The sequence below is a fragment of the Giraffa tippelskirchi genome, chromosome 11, assembly GCF_054371585.1.
Source record: "Giraffa tippelskirchi isolate mGirTip1 chromosome 11, T2T-mGirTip1v1.2.pri, whole genome shotgun sequence".
Lineage (NCBI taxonomy): Eukaryota > Metazoa > Chordata > Mammalia > Artiodactyla > Giraffidae > Giraffa > Giraffa tippelskirchi.
The window spans coordinates 11,809,616-11,835,800 of record NC_137285.1 but is presented as its reverse complement, the minus strand read 5'-3'; the positions used below and the strand labels follow the sequence as shown (position 1 = coordinate 11,835,800).

General features: G+C 53.8%; 1 protein-coding gene and 1 long non-coding RNA gene across 7 annotated transcripts in view; one reads left to right on the top strand and one right to left on the bottom strand.

Moving 5' to 3' along the window:
• The window catches only part of RBM19 (RNA binding motif protein 19), a 120,652-nt gene that overhangs the window by 61,256 nt on the left and 33,211 nt on the right, over positions 1–26,185 (top strand). For all 6 annotated transcript variants that reach the window (XM_081544718.1, XM_081544717.1, XM_081544716.1 and 3 more), the window contains one exon: positions 24,587–24,692. In XM_081544718.1, the coding sequence (XP_081400844.1) occupies positions 24,587–24,692 (106 nt within the window). The remainder of the gene's footprint in view (positions 1–24,586; positions 24,693–26,185) is intronic.
• Positions 20,794–25,290, bottom strand: LOC145527178 (uncharacterized). Its single transcript, XR_014069555.1, has 2 exons — positions 23,877–25,290; positions 20,794–20,965 (listed from the first exon to the last, which is right to left on the bottom strand). It is a non-coding gene; the product is annotated as an uncharacterized LOC145527178 (long non-coding RNA).

Below are 26,185 nucleotides of genomic sequence, written 5' to 3'. Positions count from 1 at the left end.
CAGTAAAGCTGCCACTTAATCAGTGCCACTGATGTCCCTGCCTTCATTGTGACAACCAAAAGCAGCCCCCTTCTGGGCGAGGGGTGCCTCTTTTCTTAAGAACCCCTGCCTTGGGGGCTTCCCTGGTAGCTCGGTGGTAAAGAATCCGCCTGCCAGTGCAGGAGACGGGTTTGATCCCTGGTCCGGGAAGATCCCACATGCCTCGGAGCAGTTAAGCCCGTGTACCACAACTACTGAGCTGATGCTTCGAGCCCAAGAGCCACAACTCCTGAAGCCCGCATGCTCTAGAGCCCGTGTTCTACAACCAGAGAAGCCACCACAGTGAGAAGCCTTCATACCACAGCTGGATAGTAGCCCCCACTCATTGCAACTAGAGAAAGCCTGCGTGGAGCAAGGAAGACCCGGTGCAGCCAAAAATAAAATTAAAAAAAAAAAAACCTGCCTTTAGTTTTGTTTTTAGTCATGACTGTGTGCCCAGTGCCAACCTAAAGTCTTACACATCCTTTTTTTTTTTTTAATAAATGTTTCATTTTCTTGGCTGCACCACGCTGCATGTGGGATCTTAGTTCCCCTGACTAGGGATCAAGCCCGAGACCGCTGCGTTGGAAGCGAGGAGTCTTAACCACTGGACCACCAGAGAAGTCCCTTTGCACATTCCTTTTTATATTTAGTCTTTACCACAGTCCCAGGAGGTCAATGTTTTACCTCCATTCTAAAGATAAGGAGGAAAAATGAAGACTAAAGAGGTGACAGCCCTTACCTGCAGCCAAGAAGCAGGGAAGACAGGGCTAAAACCCAGACCTGTCAGAGGCCAAAGTCTCAATCACTCTGCTCAACGATCCTCTCAGAGCCTCGGTCTCCTCACCTGTTAAATGGGCGGAAGTGATAAGCATCCTCCCATCTCAGATGTTTTCCTGAGAATCTTGAGAGAGAATGCATGCAAAGGGCCTTGGAAAAGTACAGGGTACAGATGTAAGGAAATTGTAGTGATTGTTGTACCTGCCAAGAATCTAAAGCCATCTGAACAGTGAAAAGTGTTTTTCGTGAACCCATGTCATCAGCTGAGTCCGTGGCCCCTGGAATGTGAGCATGGAAGATTGCCTTTAAAGCTAGACAAAGTTGGGGCTGACACATGCAAAGTGGCCACATGGCTGTCTCAAATACCCTTTGGGTGATCAAATGCTGGTTTCTTCAGGACTGTTACGTGCTGTGTCATTAAACAGACTGGTTATATAATGGCATTTCAAGGGGGATGTTTTTTAAAGCATTGAGTTTATACAAAAAGTATCATGGGTGTAGTGGTTAAGTCCCCCAACTCAGAATCGCAATAGAGCAATGTTCTGTGCCGTCTCTCTCCCCAGCTTGGATGGGTGATGGGGGGGCGGTGGAGGTGGGCAGTAAGTTGGCGGAACCAACGGCACGGTGGGCTGCACATCCAGATCACCTTGGGGCTTTTAAAAGTAGAGAAGCCAGAGCCTCATCCCAGACCAATTAAAGTGGAACCTCTGGGTACTGGCTTTTTTTTTTTTTTTTTTAACGACTTAAGAATGTATTTCTTCAAAAACAGGGTTGTTTTTATCATTACAGTGCAGTTCTCAAAAATCATGAAGTTATCTTGGATGCAGTCATCTTATCTAATCACATTTTGTCAGTTGTCCTAATAATGTCCTTTATTTGGGGAGGGGGTGGGGGGGCCAGGTCTGATTCAAAATTTAATCCAGGATCACATGTTGCAGTTAGTTTACTCATCTCTTTAGTGTTTGTCGCTCAGTTGTGTCTTGACTCTTTGCAACCCCCATGGACTGTAACCCACCAGGCTTCTCTGTCCATGGAATTCTCTAGGCAAAAATACAAGAGTGGGTTGCCATTCCCCTTTCCAGGGGATCTTCCCAACCCAGGGATCGAACCTGAGTCTCCCACATTGGAGGCAAAGTCTTTACCATCTGAGCCACCAGGGAAACCCAGTTTCCTTTAATTTTGGAGACAGTACCTGGCATTTCTTTGCCTTCCGTGACCATGACAATTTTGGAGCAGCCAGCCAGCTGTCTTGTAGATGTTCCCAGTTGTGTCTGCAGGCTGCTTCCTCAGGATTAGATTGGATCAAGGCTCTTTGGTGGCGATAACCTCAGAAATGGCATCCTCTGAGGTGCCCAGTGTCAGGAGGCACCTCCACTTTGTCCCACTGCTGATGATGTTATCTTTCTTTTTAATTAATTAATTGGCTGCATAGGGTCTTAGTTGTGGCTTGAGGGCTCTCAGGTTCCAGGGCTCAGTAGTTGCAATGCACAGGCATCTGTCTAGTCAAGGGCTTAGTTGCCCCGTGGCATGTGGAATCTTAGTTCCCAGACCTTCGTCCCTCTGCATTAGAAGGCAGGTTCTTAACCACTGGACACCAGGTGATGTTATCTTTGATCACTTGGTTAAAGTAGTTTCTGCCAAGTTTCTCCCTTTGCAGTTATCAATATTATCAATGTTCCCTTTGCAATTATCAATATTAATAGTAAATATCTCATCTCGGGAGGTGCTTTGGGGCTCTGCAAATATCATGTGTCTGGGCTTGCCATACTGCGGTTAGCATCCACTGACGGTGCCTGAATTATTCATTGCTGTGCTGGCTAACAAATGGTGATTTTGTAATTCATTCATTGCCCAAGTTTATCTCCTGGAAAGAGCCTCTCTCCCCTCTCCCCCACCCCCACCCCACCCATATTTATTTTTTAAATTTTTATCAGTGTAGGCTCTGGAGAAGGCAATGGCACCCCACTCCAGTACTCTTGCCTGGAAAATCCCATGGACGGAGGAGCCTGGTAGGCTACAGCCCATGGGGTCGCTAAGAGTCGGACACGACTGAGCGACTTCACTTTCACTTTTCCCTTTCATGCACTGGAGAAGGTAATGGCAACCCACTCCAGTATTCTCGCCTGGAGAATCCCAGGGACAGGGGAGCCTGGTGGGCTGCCGTCTGTGGGGTCGCACAGAGTCGGACATGACTGAAGCGACTTAGCAGCAGCAGTAGCAGCAGTGTAGGCTCAAGGATTATTCAACGAGTAATAACCCATAATCATCATTATTTATTATGTTATTGAAATTGTCCCCAGTTTGGCCAGTTGGAAGCCCTTCAGGCTGGGGTGTATCCTTTTGACATGTCTCTATCTTTTTCTTTTCTTTCTCTTTGAGTACTTCCTTATCTTCTGGCGTAACAAGATATGCAGACTCATCTTGTACTTTTTCAGCTCCAGCCCTGGAACCAGCCATGTCTCCAAGGAGCCCTGTTTCTTTTCAGTGGGTGGTGGTATTTAGATACCAAGATCCGGGTGCTGGGTGTGCTCAGGGGTCTCACGGCCTCTGGGCCAGGGTTTTAGCACATTCGGGGCAGGATAATTTTCTGTGATAGAGGCCGTCCTACACGTTGTGGCACATTTAACAGCGTCCCTGACCCTTAGTGCTAGATGTTGGAATTTTAGTGTCTGGAAGCAGTGGCGGTTACAGAATTTCTCCAGTGGGAGAGACGGGGTGTCTACAGGGACTCACGTGGGAGCTGTATTCACACAGTAATGAAGCACATGTCTTACTTAGAGAGCGGGTGGCATGGGGACAGTTGAAAGTCCTGAGGGCTAAGGTACCCCCATGTCACTGCTTGGAGCCGTCCATGGTCTTGGTCCAGCTCCCCTCCCCAAAACTCTCCGAGCCTTCTCATCTCCCTCTGCCTAGAGCTCTCATTTTAAATTCATCCCAACCGCAATGCCTTCTCTTATCCCTCCTGGTACCAAACAGACTTTGTCTTGCAACTCTTTTTTAGTACGACCTTATTTAAAATAAAATGTGCTGGTCCTGGTCCTTTACCTCTGAGGCAGAAATGTAATACTAGAACACAGAGTAATGACAAATTGGGATAAGGCTTTACAGTTTGCAGAGCCCTTCTGTGGGCCCCTGTGGAGGTGACCCGGCCTTCCAGGCCAGATCACTCATGGGTCAGTGCCGTGTTCACCAGCCCAGAGCCCCACCAGCCAGGCTGCCGATGTCTCTGAATAACCTGTTACAACGTGAAGAACCAGGCAGCCTGTTAGTCTGTCCATTCCAAGAGGAGTGAAGGGTTTTTTTTTTTCTTCTTCTTCTTCTTCTTTTTTTTTTTTTAATATTTATTTATTTGGCTGCACTGGGTCTTAGTTGCAGCATGGGGGGTCTTTTGTTGCGGCATGCAAACTCTCAGTTACGGCATGGAGGGTCTAGTTCCCTGACCAGGGATCAAGCCCAGGCACCCTGCATTAGGAGCCTGGAGTCCTAGCCCCTGGACCACCAAGGAAGTCCCGAGGTTTTCCTTCTTTTCACCACAAGCCAGGAGACCCCCCCCCCCAGCACTGCATGCCCTCCTGTATTACTACCATTGGGTGTCTGGCACCTCAACTTCAGAGCTTCCTCCCCCGACACATCCCCAGACAGCTCCAGACTGGACTTCCCAGGACCCCTGCCCGCCGATGAGGCCTGGCGGTTTCACGGCGGGAGTTGCAGTATAAGAAGCTTAACAGCTGGGGTGCTGGCCGCTGGGTGCGCGGGCAGAACGTGCAGTCCTGGACACACCCTCGGGTGGAGGGTGTGTGCATCACCCATGTGGGCGGGGTTGGCTTCCATCCAGACGGATTGGTCACCTAAAAGAGCCATTCAGCACCCCCAGTTATTTCCAGAGTCAGTGGTGTAAGGAACAACAGTGGTTTGTAGAACGAAGGGTTTTCTCCAGCTCCTAGAAGCAAGCTCCACTCAGGTCAGGGAGACAGGCGGTCACAGGGCCACAAACATGGCTCCATTTCCTGTCCACATCCTCCTTCCACACTGCCACCTAGCATCCTGAGCATCCTGTTCTCTCCCATCCCCAGCTTTGTCCTCCTCCATCCATGGGCCCCCAAAGGAGGGAGGAAGCCAGTCAAAATCTTTGACAGGCAATGACTTTAAAGAAAGCTTCCTAGGTGGCACAGTGGTAAAGAATCCACCTGCCAATGCAAGAGACATGGGTTCGATCCCTGAGTCGGGAATATCTCTTGTGGGGGAAGTGGCATCCCACTCCAGTGTTCTTGCCTGGGAAATCCCTTGGACAGAGGAGTCTGGTGGGCTGCAGTCCGTGGGGTCACAAAGAGTGGGATACGCATGCACAGCTTTAAAGAAGACCCTTGAGGCTCTGGGTATAAAAGGAACATAGCTGACAGCAGAGAAAGGCACAGTTGGGAGTGCGTGTCCCTACGGCTTTTCTAATTCACTCGTTTCTCTGCTGCAGAGGCAGATGGGGAAGGCATGTCCACCTGGGTCCTGGGAAGAAATGTTCTCAGCCTCCCATCTCTCCAGTTGGGAACCTTCTCTAGCTGCGGGTGCTTCGATTATTTTTTGGAGGTGGGGACATCAGGCCACATGACACTCGTCCTCGTTCCTCCGTTCCCATGACAGATCGTTAAATTATTCCACGGGAGCCAGCGCTCAGGCTAAATGACCGCAACAGCCGTATCATGGCAACTGTACCTGCCTCCGGTTCTATCACTTTCTTCTGCAGCCGCGGCTGCCGAGAAACTTGGTTGAGAAAAGTCATTTTCAGGGCCGGGCGGGGAATCCAAGACAATAAGTGTTCCTCCCGTGTGCACACACCCTTTAGAGCAATGCCCCAGTTAGGGCAAAGCTTGCCTGTGTAACAAAGCAGATTGGGGGGATGGGCATTTGGGAGGTGATGTAGGTGCTTAGGTTGGCAGGCCAAAAACTAAAGGGCATTGCTAAGTGAAAAAAAATGTTTTTAATTTTTATTTGTTGATTATTATTATTATTTGAGGTGGGTGCTATGCTGGGCTTTCTCTTGTTGTAACGAGCTACTCTCTGGGCTTCCCAGGTGGCGCTAGTGGTAAAGAACCCGCCTGTCAATGCAGGAGACAGAAGAGACACGGGTTCGATCCCTGGGTTGGGAAGATGCCCTGGAGGAGGAAATGACAACCCACTCCAATGTCCTTGCCTGGAGAATCCCCATGAATAGAGGAGCCTGGTGGGCTACAGTCCACGGGGTGGCAAAGAGTCCAACACAACTGAAGCGGCTGAGCAGGCACGCCCTCTCTGGTTTTGGTGCTCAGGCTTCTCATTGCAGTGGCTTCTCTCGTTGCAGAGCACAGGGTCTAGGGTGCGTGGACTCACTAGTTAGGGCACATGGGCTTAGTTGCCCTGTTTCATGTGGGATCTTCCCGAACCAGGGATGGGACCCATGTCCACTGCATTGGCAGGCAGATTCTTAACCACTGGACCTCCAGGGAAGTCCAACCAAGTGACCTTTGATGAGGTCCATGGGGCGGCAAAGAGTTGGACACGACTAAGCGACTGAGCACATAGCCACAGATATCTTCATTTGGTTCTCCCCCCACCAGAAGCTTGGAGAAAGGATGTACGTATAGAGAGATCGGCAGGTGACCTGGGAGCACCGAGGGGAGGTCAGGAAGGAGCAGTCATACACGGGGGCAGCCGAGGCCACTGCTGTGTCACCAGCACCTGATCCCACGCAAACTCCTGAGATGGGTACAGAAGGCCTTTCCAGAACAATCCGCCTGAGAGCCCACACCCTGCCAACTGAACACTGCCTGCCGGGGCCGGGGTGCCCTGCGCTTGGGATTGAGCAGGCACCGGGAGCAGAGTGGGGGCCACCGGAGCGGGGCGCTGGCAGGGAGGGGGAGTCGGAGTCTTCAGGGGGACCGGCTGCCACAGCTGCAGCCAAACGCCAGCCTTGGGGAGGGGGTGCGACACAGAGTCTGGTCCCTTGTGCAGCTCCCCACGGGCAGCCGCTGTAGCTGGTGGCTTGTGCTTCTCTGCAGAAATAATACTGTGTGCAGATACCCTCTGGTGTGCTGCCCTCTCCCTGCTGGGTTTTGTTTTCCTTTTTTAACTCCCTGGCACCTGTTTTTTGGTTTTGTCTTGTTTTGTGTTGTCTTCCACTTAATCGATTATCTTGGCTAAGTCTGGTTTGGGAGCAGTTTTCTAACATTGCACCCCCAAATAGATGACCCTGGACGGCCTTCCTCCCGCCGTGAAGTCACTGTCCATGGTGCTACAGGCTGGGTGAGGGTCAGGGTGTGTGCCTGGTGGGGAGAAGGGAGAGGGAAGCACCCTGTTCTTCTGAGCACAGCATCCTCTCCTCCCAGGGCAGAGTGTTCAGGCAGATATTCCCTTCTCGTGGTCCTTGAAAAGCTGAGTTGGGGGCTGCTGGGGTGTCTCCAGACCCAGCCATCTGCAATGGCGAGCTCCCAGGAAACCGTCCCTTATTAGGGCCTCCTCCAGTGGATGTTGCCTTGGGAGGGTGAGAGGGGGAGGCCTAATTTCTGCAAACCTTCGTAATTACCAGCTGACTTGAATTTTCTCTCGGCCTCTGATAATGCCCCCTGATCATACAGGCAGACCTCGGAGATACTGTGGTTCAGATCCAGACCACATCAATCAAGAGATTCACAATAAAGCGAGGCACACACATTCTCTTTGGTTTCCCAGCACACGTAAAAGTTATGTGTTCACTCTGCTATTAAGAAAGTCTATGAAATGTACAACACATTGTGTCTAAAACAATGATGTACTTACCTTAATTGAAAAGTACCTTACTGAGAAGTCCCTGGCAGTCCAAGGGTTATGACTCGGTGCTTTCACTGCTGAGGGTCCGGGTTCAATTCCTGATCGGGGAACTAAGATCCCACAAGCCACTCGGCGTGGCCTAAATAAATAAACAAATAGTACCTGATTGCCTAAAAATACCAAAATGGTTGCAGTCATCACGTCCAAGATCACTGATCACGGACCACCATAACCAATATAACAGTGATGCTAAAGTTTGAAATGTTTCAAGAATTACTAGAATGTGATGCAGAGACACAAAGTGACCAGATACTGCTGAAGAAATGGCGCCAATAGACTTGCTCGATGCAAGGTTGCCGCAAATCCTCCATTTGTTTTGAAAGTGCTGTTATCTTTATAAACCACAGGAAAATGAGGTCTGCTTGTAAATACCTGATCAGGGAAAACAGGCAACCCAGGAAGGAGCCAGGAGATAAAGACACCTGGTTTTCAAGGTGCTGTGAGGAGGACATGGCTGTGCAGGGAGAAGGTTCTGAGCTGGGGTGAGGGGAGGGTGAGGGTGGGCAGTGATGGTGTGATGACCGAGGGGAGTGGGATTGGGCCAGAGAATGAGATTGATCTGGAACTCGGGTTGTCAAACTTCTGTAAAGAGCCTGTGGTGGTTAATTTTAAGCATCAACTTGACAGGGCCACCAGGTACCCAGAAAGCTGGTAAAGCATCATTTCTATCTGTGAGGGCCTTTCTGGCAGAGGTGACCATTTGACTTGGTGAACTGAGTAAAGGGCAGGAACCTCACCAATGAGGGGCGGGCACCATCCACGGCCTTCCACCAGAGCCCGAATAGAACAAAACAGTGCTGGAAGCGGGACTCTGCTCTCGGCCAGAGCTGGGAGACCGCTTTTCTGCCTCCAAACATTGCTGCTACTTGTTCTCAGGCCTTGGAACTCAGACCAGACTCACTCCAGAGGCCCCTGGTTCTTGACCGTTTGACCTGGGACTTAAACACCATTGCTCCCCTGGTTCTCCGACCCCTGGACTTGGACCAGAGATAGCTTTTGGGCCCCCAGCTTGCAGGTTGCAGATTGTGGGAGCCAGTCCGTCTTAGTAAATCTCTTTCTCTGTATATATTGGATTGGCCAAAAACTTTATTTGCGTTTTCCCTACAATGTTGTGGAAAAACCCAGACAAACTTTTTGGCCAACACAAGATATATCTATATGTCTATACATATATAGATATAGATATATACACACACACATATATATATAACCTATTGGTTCTGTTTCTCTGGAGAACCCTGAGCCAGAGAGTGAGTATTTTCGGCCTCATGGGCTGTGTGGTCTCCATCACAGATACTCAGCTCCGTCTGACGCACCAGCAGGCCTAAACAGACTGTAAGCAGACGGGCAGAGCTGTGCTCTGTCGAAACCTTACCAACCCAGAGAGGTAACAGGCCAGATTTGGCCCGTGGGCCATAGATTGCCAACTCCTGGTTTAAAAGAACCAGTCACTTTTTCCTCATCATCACTGAAAATCGGAATAGACACGGATACTGGAGAGCAGGTGATGCCTCTGCTGCAGTAACTGAGCTTCCACCCCACCCCCCCAGTCCACCCCATACACCATCACTCAGTGTCCCCACGACACAGTAGCAATGATCACTGGGAGAGCTGCTCCCCACCAGGGAAATCACACACACACACACACACACACACACACACACACACACACACACACACACACACACACTGGGAGAGCTGCTCCCCACCAGGGAAATCACACACACACACACACACACACACACACACACACACACACACACACACACACACACACACACACACACACACACACACACACACACACTGGGAGAGCTGCTCCCCACCAGGGAAATCACACACACACACACACACACACACACACACACACACACACACACACACACACACACACACACACACACACACACACACACACCCCTGCAGAATCCCAGGGTCCAAACCACACCTGTGTGGAGCTACCTTGTTTCGAGTTGGAGAGGATGCACTCGAACATCCCCAGGCCCTGGGGCAGCCCATCCGGTGAACAGAGCATCAGTCTGTGGGTACCAGTCCCATCTCTGCCACTTGACCTACAGAAGGGAGGTAGGGCCAGGGGCCTTCCCCCTCTTCCTCATCTGTAAGGTGGGTTGCAGTCCTGGCCCAGGACTGCTCTGCATTGGCTCAGGAGAGGAGAGAACAGAAAGTCAGAACTTGCCAGAGAGGAGTACCCTTACCCACCTCACCCGATCCCCTGTGTTGACTCTGTCACCCTCCCCTTCATTTGTCCCTTGTGCTCTTAGCGTGCGCTGAGGGCACAGCTCTGTGTGAAACGCTTTAGACATTATGTCTCCTTTAAGCCCCACCACAGCTCTGTTGTGTGTCAGGGGGAAGCCGTTATCCCCGTTTTTACAGATTAGCAAGCCAAGGCAGAGAGTGGGGGAGGCAGCTCGACCCCCAAGCTTGTGTCGCGACCCCGTGTATCCCTTGCAACACCACCTGTGCCTCCCGACCTCTGATCTCGCCCACGTTGAGTGGTTATTGTTGTTGTTTCGTCGCTCAGTCGCGTCTGACTCTTTGTGACCCCATCATGGACTGCAGCCCGCCAGGCTCCTCTCTGTCCATGGGATTTCCCAGACAAGAATACTGGAGTGGGTTGCCATTTCCTCCGCCAGGGGATCTTCCTCACCCAGGGAACGAAGCCTCGACTCACATCTCCTGCATTGGCAGGCAGGTTCTTTACCACTGAGCCACCTGGGAAGCCCTGGTTTGAATGGGGGCCGCCCCAAACATGGGGTGCAAACTCATCCTTGTCTTTGGAGGAACAGCTCCCCACCAGGAGTTGGGAAACACAACATCTGATCCGTTCAGAATTTCTGTTTCACTGGGGGGTTGGCGGGTGGCTTGAATGGAGCCAGAGAAACCAAGTCTGGTTTTCTTTTCTCTCCCATCTTGCCCCACAAGGGCATGAAAACCTTTGACTGTTTTTCTCTCCCGATAATTCCCCACGCCCACCCCAAGGTGCGCACCGCCCCAGGTCTGCTGACTCCGAAGAAGCTGCAGCCACACTTCCTGTCTTCCAAATGAAATGGGGGCAGTGGGGGGCGACGGGGAGGGGGGGTGGGAGATGCAGCCAGTATCCACACCCTGCGTGCCGAGAGGCAGCCGGGAGATAAAGCACGTCCAGGGCTTTGTACGTTGCCAGAGACGGGATAATTTACTCTTCCCTCCTCTCGAACTTTGCAAAGGACGCTCTTTAACTCACTGGGGAGATAAACAGTGTTTGTTGCCGAGGGGACCTCTCCCTACTGACTGACGACTGCTTCTTCTTCCCTTCCTCTTCACCTCTGCCTGGGGCTCGTCAGTTTTCTTACACCCCGAATCCTATCTGGCCCTAATTGGGTTTCTTATCACAGAAAGACCTCCCCGCCTCAACCCGAGACACCTGTACACACCAAGATACACCCCACGGCGGGACCCATCGCTGCCCTCACGTCCAGACCCCTCCGGCTCTCGGCTCCCTCCTCCCTCAGCTCCTAAACTTCCTCTTCCCTCCTGTAATTGAAAGCAGCTCTGCGCTGGTTTATTCGGCCCCAAACAGATGGCTCCCCCTCACCATTCCATTTCCACCTCTCCCCGCCTCTGAAAACTCGCCAGCCAGCCCGAGCTAGGGTTGTTTTATTGTCGTTTTCTTTCCTGGGCTTTTAAAAATCCTCTTTGTCCCAGTCAGTCGGGTGAGCGTCCCCCTCCCTCTCGGCACCAGCAGGGCACCGTCCACTCCCTGTCTCCAGCCGGCGCTGGAAGGGCCTCCCAGGCCTTCCATCAAAGGCCCACGCTGTGGATTTGCCTCCCGCATCAGGGTGTGTCAGCTCTCTTCCCCTGGTGACGACCTGCCGGCTTTTCTTGGGAAGCTCAGATATTGAGGCTGCTCCATTATCCGAGGCACACTCCAGCCTGAGCCCTCTGGACCGGAGAAGGGGGTCCCTCCCGGCTGTGAGGTGTTGGTCTGGGGGCCTGCCCGGCAGACACGGCGCCCACACTGTCTGCCTCTTCCCAGCCATGAGTAGGGCTTGACGGATGCTCAGGACACTTGCTAAGGGGATGAAGAGCTTCCTGACGCTGTGGGGGTCCTGGAGCGTTCCTTCAAACGGCAGGTGTCGGAAGCTTCTAGGATGCCGAGCCCTTCAGGAGCTGCTTTCCGTATCTGTCAGCATCTCCTTAGCCTCTTTTTCTGCTCCCTCCCATCACTCGCCTGATGGCTTCCCAGCGGCTGGCAGGCTCCAGCGAGAACCCGAGGAGGGGGTGCAGGGACAGAAGTGGGTTACTGTGGTGGCCTGGGGACATAGTACAGCAGAGGAAGAAGCCGGGGAACTCCACGGTCGGACAGCCCTAGACATTGCCCTGTGAATTCAGACAGACGGCCCCTCGGGGTCATGTACACTCTGGGAGCTCAGCCTCCATGAACCTTGCTCCCAGCAGTGAATGAGAGCAGCAGTCCCCACCCTTTTTGGCACCAGGGACCAATTTCGTGGAAGACAGTTTTTCCCTGGACCGGAGGTTGGGGAGGAGGGGTAGTTTCAGGATGATTCAAGCACATTACTTTTATTGTGCACTTTATTTCTACTCTAATGCCGCCACTGATCTGACGGGAGGTAGGGGTCTGTGGCCCAGAGACTGGGGACCCCTGGATGAGAGCATCCGACAAGGCCCCAGGCACCTGTTTACCTTCCTGATCTGTGTTTCCTGTTTCTGGCATCGAGGACCTGGGTCATAAGAGGGACCACACATGGTTTGTTCTGCTGCACACCAGGCGCCGTTAGCCCCATCCTGGGCCCTGGCCACAAAGTAGCCCAGCAGGGAAGAAGGACCTTAAGCAAAGAGAGAGCAAGATACATAGAAGGATGGAAGTCGGTGACGTCCAGGAAGAGGCGTGCCTCAGGTGATAGCAGAGGCAAAGCTGGTGTATGTCAGTGGGCCAGGTGGGAATCGGGATACTCCAACTGGCAGTCTGTCCCTCTCGCCGTTTTGTGGGGCAGCAACCAGGCTTATGGGTCTGTGTTGACCTCCAAGTCGCTGAGCCCAGGACACATTACAGAAGGCGTGTCAGGGCTGTGTAGGTACGTCTGCCATTTGCCCCTGCACCTGGTAGCCCTGGGCTGCTGTGCTCGGCCAATTATTTTAATACCATGTTTCGGTTTTTTGGGGCTCACACAGGGGTCAGCAAACTAAGGCTCACATGCCAGCCCCCTTGGGCTTCCCAGGTGGTACTAGTGGTAAAGAGCCTGCCTACCAGTGCAGGAGACGCAAGAGACATGGGTTTGATCCCTGGGTCAGGAAGGTCCCCTGGAGGAGTGCATGGCAACCCTTTCCAGTATTCTTGCCTGGAGAATCCCATGGAAGAGCCTGGCAGGCTGTAGTCCATGGGGTCGCAAAGAGTCAGACACACTGCAGCAGCTTAGCACAGCCCCCTGCCTTTGTTAATAAAGTCTCTCTGACACATAGCTGTTTGTTGACACAGTGGCAGAGCTCTGCAGTGGCAGAGCTGAGAAGTTGTAAAGGCAAAACTATTGACTGTCTGACCCTTCGCAGAGGAAGCACGTGTACCCCTGGTCAGCCCTCATTTCTTAAGGCCTTTTATTAACCTCTTGGCCCTTCTCAGCTGCTCTGGGACAAGAAATTAGATCAACGAGTTTGCAAAGTAAAAGCAAACAGGCTTTTAGTGGGAGGGGGCAGGGTCAAGGGCCCTCCCATGGGTGACCAGCGGAAGCTTAGTGCGTGGGCTTCCTGGCATCATTCTGTTTTGCCCATGGGACTCTTTGCTTCCTTCTGGAGTCTACACGAACGCGCGGCAGCATCTCCTTCTGCAGGACGCAGGAGCTGTGTGGCGCGGATGGTGTGCGACTTGCCGTGTTCTGAGCCCCCTGCTCCCCGCATCTCGGTCCTCGGCCCCTAAGTGGTGGCGTTGACTTGCATCCCATCGGAGCTCCGATTCCTGAACCCATGCAGGATGCTGCTATCATCTTCCCACCCCTTTTCCTAGGGATGCCGTCGGGACACTAGAGGCTTGTCTGGATGCTGAGTTGCCACCTTGTGCTTCTCCAGGGAGATGGGAAGCGACAGGGCCCTGCAGCCGTGAGGCAGGCATGCTCGTTGGTGCGCCCTGGCAGCCCTGGGTTGCTCTGTGGCCCATGTTCAGTCTCCCCGGGATGCCTTCTTCTTGATGCATCAGGAAGTGGGAGGTGCTGTTGGCAGCTGTGGGTTGCTGATTGGCACTACGATGGGAGGACCATCAGTGGAGAGTTTCTAATCCCCCCCAGTGACTAGAGCTTTTCTGCTTAACCACGTGTGCCCCTTAAGATCCCTTCAAAACCTTACAAGCTCAGCGGACGTTCTCCCCATATTCGTAAGATCTGGTTTCTCTTTTTTTTCCCCTCACATCCTCCTTGTCTTCGTCCACCCAACATCCGCAGTCCCCAGTTAGGACCACGTGGATCACTGGGAGACCTGTGCCCTTATCTTGAGGTGTCAGAACAGGTCATGTTAGTTTGGGAGAGTGGTGTGGGCCTGATGGCAATCAGCCGGAGGTCATCTGGCTTCGTGACATGCAGTCCTCCCTAGGGTTCTGAGCATTAAGATGGATCCAGAAGAAATGACGTTGAAGGGGCCCTTCTGTGTATGTATGGATGTGCCAGAGGAGGGGGCGAGCACTGAGTGGAGGTGCCAGGGGCTGAGAAGTGGAATGGCCCCCCTTCATTCAGCCTGCTCAGGAGGTCTGGCTGTGACCTGGCGGTGGGCATCATGAGGGCTGTGGGCCAAGGGGCAAGGGGTATCTCTGCCCAGCACACCATGCCCACCCTGGACAGGGGGTCCAGCTGCCTGCCCTGTTTAGCGTGGGAACTACCGTACCCTTTCCTGCCTCATAGAGACCCCAGGAGGGTACAATTCTAATCAGTATCAGAGGGCTCAGAGTCTGGTGGTGAGAGGGGGGCCTGGGAGTGGTCCTTCTCTGAGCGAGCAGCAGCAGCAATGGGCAGAGGCACCAGGTATCAAAAGGCATCAAGTTGTACTCAAGTTTAACCCCGGCTTTGGACTTCTTGGATGCTCACCCTCATTTCCTGTTTTCTGCAGTTACCGTGGAAATATCGGGCACCACAGAGACCATTGCAGGAAGTCAGAAATGCAGCAGATTAATTCTTTAATCAGATGTAAGCCCACCAGAAAGAGGCTAGGTTTTAAAGGAAGGTTTCTTTTTTTCTAATTTTTTTTTCCTCTCTCTCAAATATTTTCTGTACTGAGACTAACACCAAAGGGTGTTAAATTGGTTCTGAATGTCCAGCTCTGGCTGCCCACATTCTTGTAACGATTTCATTAGCCTGAATTATCCACTTTATTTTCTTGTAATGGGATTAGCTGTACTTGAGGCAGCTGAAGACCAGAGGGAGAGAAAGGTGGTGGGGAGAGCGTCCGCCACATATTCCATTAGCTCAGCCCAGCAGAGGCATGGAACCCACCAGAGTGCACGCCCCAGGCCGCCGGGCGTGTCTAGGAGCTCTCCTTCCGAGAGGAAGAGGGGACACGAGCTGTCCCAGTGGGCTCGCTCCACCCGAGGAATACGGAGGAGCCTGGGTCTGGCTGAAGGATGCCTCCTTGGGGACAGTTCTTCTGATTATCTTGTAACACCGGTAGGACACATGGAGAAGATGGAGCACTGCTGCTTTTTTCGGGGTGCCCCCAGGAGGGGCCCTGACCCACCCAGCCTGCTCCTTCTCGGCTTTGACCTGACACATCACAAGGGCTTGGGAAGGGTCACTCTCCTGGCCCCAGTACAGATCTGTGTGGAAGACAGGGGTGTTACTGATAAGACAGCTTCCCTTTCTTCCTTACTTGCAGGAACCATGGCATCAGCAGCCCCTGTATGGCGGGCTGATTATTCCCATTTTACAGATAAGGAAACCGAGCCTCAGAAAGCTGACATCAGTCACAGGGCTGGGATCTGAAGCCATGTCTGACTGCAGATTCTTTCAGCGATGCTGTGACTTGGCCCCTCATGGTCAAAACTAGACTCATTCTGAGCATTCCCCCACTTCGCGTAGTCCCGGGTGAATTCGAGGTTTCACCCGAGTGTTCAAGACAAAGGCCTTTCACCTGGAAGTGTGTGACTGTCTTACTTCTCTTTCGCTTCCAAATTGGACTTACCAGCTGTGTTCCGTGGAATACCAGTGTCTTGGAAGATGCTTGTTTGCAGGGAGGAGGGATTCGATGGCTGGATGAGCTTGAGAAACGCTGTGTTTTCTCTCTCACTCTTCCAGATAAAGCCTCCCTGCTTCAGATTTCTTAAAGGCACTGACAAGGTCTGCAGCCGAGAAGCTTGCTGAATTCTGTTTAGCCAGATCTCTCCTACATGTATTTAATTTCAGAAGTCTTCTTACACAGAATACCTATAAACATTTTTCAGGACAAATTTGAAAACTGTTGTTTTTTAAAAAGTTACCTGTGATTTCAAAAATCTCTTTTTTTAATGGCATTTTCTGCCTGAGGCCTGTACTTGGATCCAACAGACAATGTTCAGTCTGGGGCTGGATCCTGAAGAATGGTGAGGGGCAGTTCATTGGCTGCACGTGTAGCTACCCACGAAGGTGTCCATGCCTGGTTAGGTGCTGCATGGCAAATGCGATGGGAAAACCCTCTCTGTCCTCAGGGAACCCGAGGGAGCCAGGAGGGGGAGGGCTGGGGCCCAATCTGGGGTAATAAGAAGGGGAGGAAAGTCAATTACTCGGGTAGTAGACCAGCCCTTCTGATCACTTAGGATCGAATCAGAACAGAACTTGCACGTGGGGATGCTAAAAACAGGGAGTTGGGTGTCTTTGGCAACTCAGCACTGAATATGTTTTGACTTTGTTACCAGTATTTGAAAACTCCATTTCTTCAGAGTCTAGGCTGCAGACCTCTTTAGAAGAAAGATCTCCCCAGCTGGCTGTTCGGCTGGGGCTGAGGGGTCCCTGCCCACTCTGATGGAGCAGTGGTCCTCAACCTGGGCAGGCGCACCCTTACCTGGAGGGCTTGTTACCACCTGGACTGCTGGGTCTCCCCCAGAGTTTCTGATTTCAGAAAGAGAGGAGAGGGCTGAGACTTTCTGACAAGCTCCCGGATGACACTGATGCTACTGGTCCAGGAATCGCCCAGAGTTGGGACTTTGCCAGTTTGCTCCAGCTCTTGGCCCCCTCCTGTCGTCTATCTGGCCCCAGAGATGTTTGACTCGAGGGCCAGTATTCTGTCCCTTACATTGTCCTGGCCCTGGCACATCTCAAGATGTTCTTATACACCTTCCTCCCTTTCTCTCTCTCTCTCTCCCCTGATTATCAGTCCAGCCTGGAAACAACTCAGCCAGGGTCACACAGGTGGTGAGGGCAGAGCCGGGCCAGGACCCCTCCACCAGAACCTCTGGGAAGAGTCTGGTCTCTGCCTGGAACACAGGCCCCAACTCTGATTCAGAGATACCATTTAACTGCTCATCCCCAAGAGGGTCACGCCTGCCTGCAGAGGACCCTATGAAAGGCTATTGAGAAAAGCTAAGCACTGTCCTCCACACCTCCTTTCTCCCTTTCTTGGAAACCAGGCCATTCTTCAGCCTCCAAGAGGCAAGAATGAAAGGACTAGTGTGCCAATAGCGATAAGGTAACCTTTCTACATCCAGCTCTCACTGTGATGAGCAGTGAGTAATTGGAAAAGTTCACTCTAAAAGGCACTCTTTAAAAAGCAAGCGAGAACAAAAGAAGGAGGAACAACTCTGAGCTTAAATATGCCTGCACAAACTGGCCCCCTCCCCACCACCACCACCCCCCACGACAGAGTAGAGCCCCGATTGGGGGTCAACACACACCTTTGTAATCTTCTGGGGGCTCAGTCACTGCAGGTGGAGCCTCGCACTGAGACCCTCTGCTCCTGGCTGCAGCTGGGCCAGGATCATCTGAAGGGAATGATGTCCTTGGTCTCTGACCCAGTAGGGCAGAGTTCTGAACCCTGTTGTCTGGGCTCTGGTCCTTTGGTGAGTAATCCAGACCCCTTCTCCCCCCACCCCTGTTTTGCCAGCTATTACTCACTCCCTGCAATTGAAGGAATCCCTGTGGCTACTTTGGAAGGAGTGTGGACCTCCGGGGACCAAACACTCCCTGGGATAACGTGTGGTTGTGGAACATGAGAGAGTATCCTGAGGACAGAAGGACTGCGTGTCCTGGCCTGGCCCCAGACACGCCAGTGTCTGTCGCAATAGCGTATGCCTTGTGTGAGATATCAGAGCGAAGGAGGGGGACCTGGCACTCACCGAGGACTCGGTCAATGTCAAGTGCGCGTTTTTGTGAACGTTTATAGGGTGTTTTCTGTGGGCTAGGCACAGGCCAAGGTTCCGCAAATGCAACAGAGACTAGACCCTGCTGCCTTAGAGCGTTTGTTCTGTCTCTTGTGGTTTTTTCTGAACGGCAAGGGAAAGACAGGTAAACAAGCCATTCCAGACAGTGCTCAGAGGCGACAGAGCGTGGCTGGTGAAGCAGAGGAGCAGCATTAGAGTCGGGGTTCTGCCTGGAACACAGAAAGCCTCATTGAGAAGGTGGCGTTCAAGAGGGTCGATCGTGGGAACGGCTCGGCGCGGAGAGTTCTGGCTTATGGGAAAAGCGGGGTCATAGGTCCTGAGGCAAGGCCAAGGTTGGTGGCTTCGGGAGCAGGAGGAGAGCCAGAGTGGTCAGATTAGCCTCCATTTCCCAGTTTATGAGGCCAGAGGATTGGACGAGGCAGCCTCAGCTAAAGGCTTTGCTCTGTACACATTCCAGAAGCTGGAGGTTTGGGTGATGAGTCATGTTGCCCGCCCTCCCTCGGCTGCAGAAACCCACCTGTCCTAGATGGAGGAATGGGTTTGTCCTTAGGTGTCCATTCAGCCCGTCTGCCCCTCCATCCTGCTTCAGCTGGGGCCCTTAGACACGTGGTGACTCAATAAGGAGAGGAGCCATGAGACGGGACGCCGGGCAAAGCAGCTGCCACCCTGCCACGTTCACTTACCTGTTGGGAACTACTCTGTGGGTCTGCGAATTCATGGACGGACTCCATCAGGATGTGGGAACAGAGGGAGAGCAGTGAGCAGAGATCAGAAGCCCCGAGCTGTGGACACTAAGCAGTTGCGATGGGGAGGGGATTGATCCCAAAGTCCTCTCTTTGGACCCTTGGGCAGCGGTGGGGGAGCTCATCACCTGCCTGTAGCTCTTCCCTGCCAGCCTAGGATCCCTAAGAACAAAGTTAATGTCTGGCCCACCCTCACCTCTCACCCAGTACCTTGCACAAAGAGCCCTTTGGCCAGTTATTGATAGACAAGTCAGACCACACAAACACCCAGTGAGCAAAGGTCCAGGGACAGACTGCCCACTTGGAGTTCAGCCTGGCTCATGACCACCTGTGGGACCTTGGACGGGTAACTTCACCCCCTGTCGTAGGTAATGACTCAGGGGATGACCTCAGAGAAATCACATAGTTTGAGCCTCGGTTTTCTCCATCTATAAAATGGGCACAGCAGTGCCTAGATCATGAGGCTGTTGTGAGATCATGTGCAGCCCATGTTTAACACACTTCAGGGCACGTGGCCCTGAGAAGGCCTGGAGGAATGGATGGATATGTCACGTGTGTTAGAAAGTCGGTGGTGGCAGGGGTATGCTGGAAAGGCTTCTAATGCCAAGAGATTTAGCCCTTTTTTTCTTGGCTCTAGAAGGAACAGAAAGAAGCCTGCAGTTTATTCTTATCACAAAACCAGTCCTTCATCTCATCCTTGTTCAGACCACAGTGTTCCAATTCTGGATCCCTTGGGTGGCAGCTGATTTCCCCCCCGCCCCTCAGTATTGCTTTGAGCACAGGTGGAGAGATGTCAGACTTCCCCCACGTGACTCAGCACTTCTACTGGGACCCTGGTTCCTCCAGTGGATCCAAATAGGAGAGCGATAAGGACTTGTGTCCTGGGAGCAGAAGGGCCAAGGCTCCCTAGGGCGTGCCTGACCTCCACTTGGTGTCAGCGTGTGGGCTGGAAGGTTAGCCTGCTCATGAAGCCCCCAAACCCAGGCGTCAGAGTAGCTACAAAATCATCAGGTGCGGCATCTCTGGAGAGCTCTCGCTCTCTCTCTCTCTCTGTGTCTCTCCCTCACTTCCTTCCCCTCCCCAACCCATCCCATCTCTTTGGTGGAGGAGAGAGAGGCTGATTCATCCCTTTCAGTAGCAGAGCCAAAGATACCCCCCTACCCCTGAGAAGCTGCCATTCAGGATCGCAGCAGGTCTGGTCACAGAGCCTCAAGGGAGGGGATCCCTACACACACGCACACACACGCACACACACACATTGTGTCTACGTTCAGACCTTGTGTGCAAACACAATTTGCATGCCTGGACTTGTTTATGAGGCCGAGGCATAATTGGCTTGCCTCGCTCCACACCTCGGCGCCCCCTCCCCCCTCCCCTCCTCCCTCCCCCCACCCCTGCTGCACCTCGAATGAAAGGAGAAACATGACAACAAACTCCAGTTGCCAAAAGCTCACGAATCCCCTACCAGTCACGTGCTCCCTCGGCGTGGCGGAGATGGGGGTGGGGCTGCGGTGTGGGGGGAGTGATCGGTGAACCCGAGGTGAATGAAATAATTGGAAAAGTGAGGTGTGAGTTTGTTACTGAAGTGTGAGCGTGGTGGGGGAGGGAAGGCGGGCCATGTTTAAAAGCCCGGTATGTCCTCTTTATTCACAGCTTCTGATACAGTAATTGCTATTTTGTGGTTTCTATTATCTACACAGTGGGGAGCATCCGTGTCTCCTTCCCAAGCGGTAGAGTCTGGGCTTGGATAGGGGCGGGTGGGAGGGTGGGGTTCCTGGGTGCCCTGTCATCTTCTCCCTCTCTGGTTCCCTGGTGGCCCTGCCCAGCCTCACCCAAGCCTCTGCTCCCAGGAGACACACACAACTTCCTGCAAAAGCCGCTCTTAAACATGGCTCCATGGGCTTTTCTGTCAGATAAGAACCTTAATAATGGTTGGTATTTATATATCGCTTATCTCCAAGGAGCTAAAGGTACTTCATTGATTTTCTCCTCCACCCCCCCCACACACACCCCATTCCACCACACCAACCTTTTTTCTTTTTCTATTTTAATTCTCTTTCAATATCTCTCTGAGATGATTAGTATCGGCTTTATTTTCTCCCACACAGTAGTTTCAACCAAAGCTATCCACGTCCCCAGCATCCTTTCTCCACCAGGAGCAAAAGCTGGCTTGGGTTTCGCGTCCCAGGCTGTGGGGCTGAGGCGGGCCACTTGGCCTCTTTGGCGCTTTAAGTTTTCTCATCTGTAAAAACAGGAGGCAGCGACTCTTAACCCACAGCTGTTGTACCTGGAAAGGGTATATTTAAAAGCCCTAGCACGTCGCAGGCACTCTGTCGTTGGTTGCTGGGGTGACAGCCACAATGACAGTGTCTTGAAGCTCTAGCCATTCCTTCTGGGGCTTCACAGGTAGCGGTTCTAAGATCTAACCCTAATCTTTCAGCTGTTTCAGAAGCCTGCCTTCCCTCTTGTCACATTCTCAGAAGGAAGAAATAGACAGTCCCACCATCACCCTTTCCCAGTCCCCCAAAGAATGCTGTTGTTCAGTCTCTCAGTCAGGTCTGAATCTTTTAAGACCCCATGGACTGTAGACCACCAGGCTCCTCTATCCATGGGATTCTCCAGGCAACAATACTGGAGTGGATTGCCATTTCCTCCTCCAGGGGATCTTCATGGCCCAGGGATCAAACCCGGGGGAGGGGAGGGGATGGGAGGCACATTGCAGGCACATTCTTTACCATCTGAACCACCGCGGAAGCCCCCACCCCCCCAAAGAATAGTTTTGTTTTTGTTTTTTAAGCTCCTTGGGTCCTGGGACACAGCACTTCCTTGGCCATGCAGATGTCTGTCTGGACAGCCCAGACGGGCTGTGACCTCCCCCTCGGTCCACCGTCTCCCCAGGGCAGGACCCCAGCTCCCTGGTCCCCGCCCTCATCCCTTGTGGATCGGGGCTGCCCGTCCATCCAGGCTTTCCCTGCCGAGCTCTCATATCCCACTTCTCCAGGCCACGTGAGCATGGCTCCTTCAGCTTCTCCCCATCAGCTTTATTCTCCACCTTTTAATTATTTTCCTCGCCTTTCTCTGGACCCTCAGCTGCTTACCATGCATAGGGCGTCCACAGCTTGCAGTGCTCTGCGGAGAGGGAGGAATTAACCTCACCAGTCTCTCCCTCTGTCTGTCTCTCATGCACACACACACACACACACACACACACATACACACACACACACACACACACACATACACACACACACACACACACACAGAGGCGAGGTCCCCTGAAAGGAGCCAGGGACAAGAGGTTGGAGCCCCTGCGGACAGAGGCAGGGGGTTTGCACCTAGTGCAGGGGTGGAAGAACTGGAAACCAGTCAGCCACCCTCACTGTGATCTCGGGCAAGCCACTGGACCCCTCAGAACCTACACAGGGCAATCCTTGCCACCCCCTACACTAGACCTTCCTGCTTCACGCCAGACGGGGCCACTCCCCGGGGACAGAAAGAAAATCCTCACTCCTGAAAGTAGTCCCCTCCAGATAACTGAAGGGGGTGAAACATTGGGCAGTGGAGAGAGCTCCGGGTTCACATCAGACACTCCCCGGCTCACTCTCCAGCCCTGCCACCTACTCACAAGAAGCACTGCCTCCCTGAACCTGTTTCCTCATCTATAAAATGGGCGTGGTGAGACCAATGATAATGAACGTTTGTGCTGTTGGTGTGTGTACCCCGTGGCCTGGTTCCTCCACCCTCCAGGTGTGGGTGTGATGTCCCAATGGTCATGTCCCCCTTCCAGTAGGGGTACTGTTTCTTCATTCCAAAACTACCATCAGACATCCACTCTGAGCCAGGCCCGGGGCACCTCGCCACAGATCCAGTGATGAGCAAGATAGAAAGATGTGGTTTCCGCTCTCACAGAGCTGTGTTCCAGCACCAGGGGGAGGCAGAGAATTACTCGGGTGTCCACATGGCAGCACCTTGAAGCACAATGGGCCCTGAGCAGATCGACCAAGGCTGCTGCCTGAAGTCAAGGCCTGAAAGAGCCTGGAAGCCAGGGCAGGAGTGGAGAGCCTGGCGGAGAGACCAGCACACCCATAGGTTGTGTCTGTCCAACACCCAGCATGGCCTGGACACAGACGGGTGCTTGCCAAGGCCCCCTGTGCCCAAGAGCCCTCTCAGACCAGGTTTGAATCCATGCGATGCTCCTGCCCCCACAGCCCCTGTGGCATTCTGAAGAACTTGGGGCCAAAGGGCCGCTTATATTTACCCAAAGGGGCCTACTGGAAAGTGTGTGTGTCCCCTGCCTTCCGTGTCCAAGGCCAGCCCTGGAGGAGGCGCTGGGGCTTCGCTGAAGAAAGAGGCGGCCTGTCTGTCGTGGGGCGCTTTGGCCTTTAGGTGGCAGAATAAAGCAGGGTTTGTGGACTGGGATCCGCTGGGAGCTCTCCCACCTCACCTTCCTGCTCGTCCCCACCTGCCCAGCCTCCGGGCACTTCCAAGTCGGCCATGAGCCCCAACGGGGGCGGGGGGGGGCCTGGGAAGACTAACAGGGCGCCCCCCAGCCCCTCCCCTCCCGGGTGGGCCGGCCTCCTCACCAGCAGCGCACCCCCCCCCACCCCACTCAGAGAGAGGCCAGGAAGGAGAGCAAAGCGGCCGGGCGCGCACCAGGGAGACGTGCAGATTCATTTTGAGGCCTCATAATGCCACATTTACACACCGTCCTGCCTCCAGAAATTGGGCTGGCCGATGCCTGGTCATGCTGGCAGGGCCGCGGGTTAACTCCTCCGATTGAGCTTAGATCATTTCACGAGAGCTTACGGCCTTTACTGTGTTTTATTCGCCCAATCGGTCTCTGGCCCCGAGGCATCCTGGACCGTTGTGGGTTGGCGCGTGTGCCCCGGCACCCGCAAGTGTGTGTAGATTTTCAAATAAAATAATACCTCTCTTCAGATGCCACACGCATTAAATATTTATCGGCAGCAATCTTGTGTGTATATGTTTGATAAATGGACCTAAGGATGGGGTGGGGGTGGGGGGAGTGGGACGGGGTAAAAGCAGGGGAGGCCCCATCCTTTTGTCCTGGAATTTCTCAAAGGTTTATCCTTGGGGGGCAGGGGGTAGAAAGGAGGGGAGGGGCTGGGGGGGTGGCCAGGGACCATGTTTACCTGTCTGATCCCTGTTGGGAGGGGGCGGGGGTACGAGCCATTTTCTCCTCCAGAGCTTGGCCTCACTTTGCTTAGCACGTATCAAAACCCAGAGGCAGGCTGGAGAAGTGGACTTCAGAGGGCGTAGCTGTGCGTCATTCAAGCGCTGAAGAAGCATCTCAGGCCCCGTGTCTGGGATCAGGGACTCATCCTGCTTACACAGCACGGCTGTGGGGCCGGTTTCAGGTCAGGAGACCGTGCTGACCCCGACTCTGGGGCCCCCGGTGCGCACACATGAGCAGGTCCTGGCCCTGGCTGGTGCCTCCCGAGCCGGGTCAGGTGTGTGGGAAGCTGGGTCCCCCCACCTTGCTGAATATTTACGCCTGCCCCCCAACTCCCCAGAGGCAAAGGGAGGATGCATATGTCCACCCATTAGAAAGGAAGGGAAAAGTCTCCATCAGCCGGGTCGTCCCCTTGATGCCCAGCATGATGACCAAGGCCCAAAGGGAGGAGGCCACCCACGCGCCCCTGCCGGGGCACGTGCTGACACTGTGGGGAGCCGACACAAGTGTGTGCACACGTCTCTCTGCACACGTGTGCTGTCTGTAAGCACCCCGCTCTTCTGACTGGCAAGGATCAGCGAGTGGGGATCAGTCCTGGCCCACCCTCATATCCACCCCCGACCTGGCTCCAGTGCAGGCAGTTCTGAAACTCGCATGTTTTTGTTCCAGCACCTTCGGGGAGCTGAAGACTGTCCGCTTGCCGAAGAAGATGACCGGGACGGGCACGCACAGAGGCTTCGGTTTCGTCGACTTCCTCACCAAGCAGGACGCGAAGGTGAGACCAGGGCCCCTCCCACCCAGCCTCTCTTTTCGGGGCTATTTTGCTAAAGAAGCAACAGGCCTCTTAACAGATGTGGGTGACTCTCTCCCCCCGCTCTGATGTGGGTTTCCTCTCCCTTCCTCCCCGCAACCCTGCTAATTTGTGCGACATCCTTGGAAGAGAAGACCCTGGGTTTCGTGTTGGAGGAATGGGACTCCAGGTCGGACAGCAAGCGTGGGAGACACTGTGGAACGTGTAGAGGGGAGCCGGTGGGTGGCGCTGGGTGAGGAGGCCACCAGGTAGCCCAGTGGGAAGCCCTGGGGACGCCTCTTTCCCCGCTACTTCCCAGTGGTGCCTGGGGCTCCTGTTTTGTGCTGGTTTCAGGTGAGGACAGACCAGGCAGGTGCTGCTCTGTGTAAGCACGGGTGCAGAGCTACTTGGAGAAAGCTTTTATTTTTGAAGCAAGGCGGCCTCTCCGGGTTTGGGCTTGGAGCACGGGGGTCCTGAGTCCTCGTCTTCTGTCCCCAGCAGCAGAGAGGGGCAGAGGCTGTGTGACCTGGGGTTCATTCAGCTGTGTCCATGGTCACTGGGCTCACAGCCCTGGGTCAGGCTCCTGGAGGGAGGGGGCCGTGGCGCCGTCATCGTGGGCTCCCTCTGTGAGCCCGTGCCACAGCCCACCCGCCCCCACCCCAGCCTGTCTTCCCTTGAGGGCGCAGTGCGGGGGGGGGGGGGCAGCTCACACTGAGGGCTGGCATGCACCCCGCCTGCAACGAGGCATCTTCGGAGAAGCAGGGTGTTGGTTGGGAGCACACCCGTTGGCCTGCTGCAGGGGCGGAGCTGGAGGTGGCAGCTCAGGGACACAGCTGCGGCCTTTGTGGGCCCTGGGAACACGCACAGGCAGAGAGGGCGCCCCGGGACCCCGGCAAGCCTGCCAGCCAGCCACCTTTGTCTCTCAGCATCTTGAACTCAAGTGCCTGCTTTGTTGACACGTGGCTGTGTTTGTCCAGACATCTGCTCCTCTTTCTTCTCGCCTGGCAGCCCTTCCCTTGCTTCCCGTCCTCATGTCAGGAGGGACCGCACCCCCTACATGCAGCCGGCCCACACACGGCCTTGACACTCCCCAGCAAGGGGTGCACCTGTGGGGGTCCCCATGCTGGCTGGGCGGGAAGCCGGGAGCAGCACGTCCAGAGCACAGGTCTAAACGGCTGGCCTCTCTGCTTTCCCAGCTCTGCCCTGTTCCTCAGTCTCCTCGTCTGTAAAAAACGGGACGATGACAGGTCCCACAGAGTGAGGGCGGATGGTGACACGGGTCCTGGCACGCGGTGCTCATTCGCGCCAGCCCAGGTCCCTTCAGGGCCACCAGCCCTCCATCCGCGGACAGAGAGGAGAGGCCTGCAGGGCAGTGCTTTCTCCACTGCGTTCATCGAGCCCTGAGCTTCCCTGTTTGTGTAGAACCACCGTCATCTGCTCTATGTCAGGGAGACTGGGACCGGAGGAGAAATGAAGGG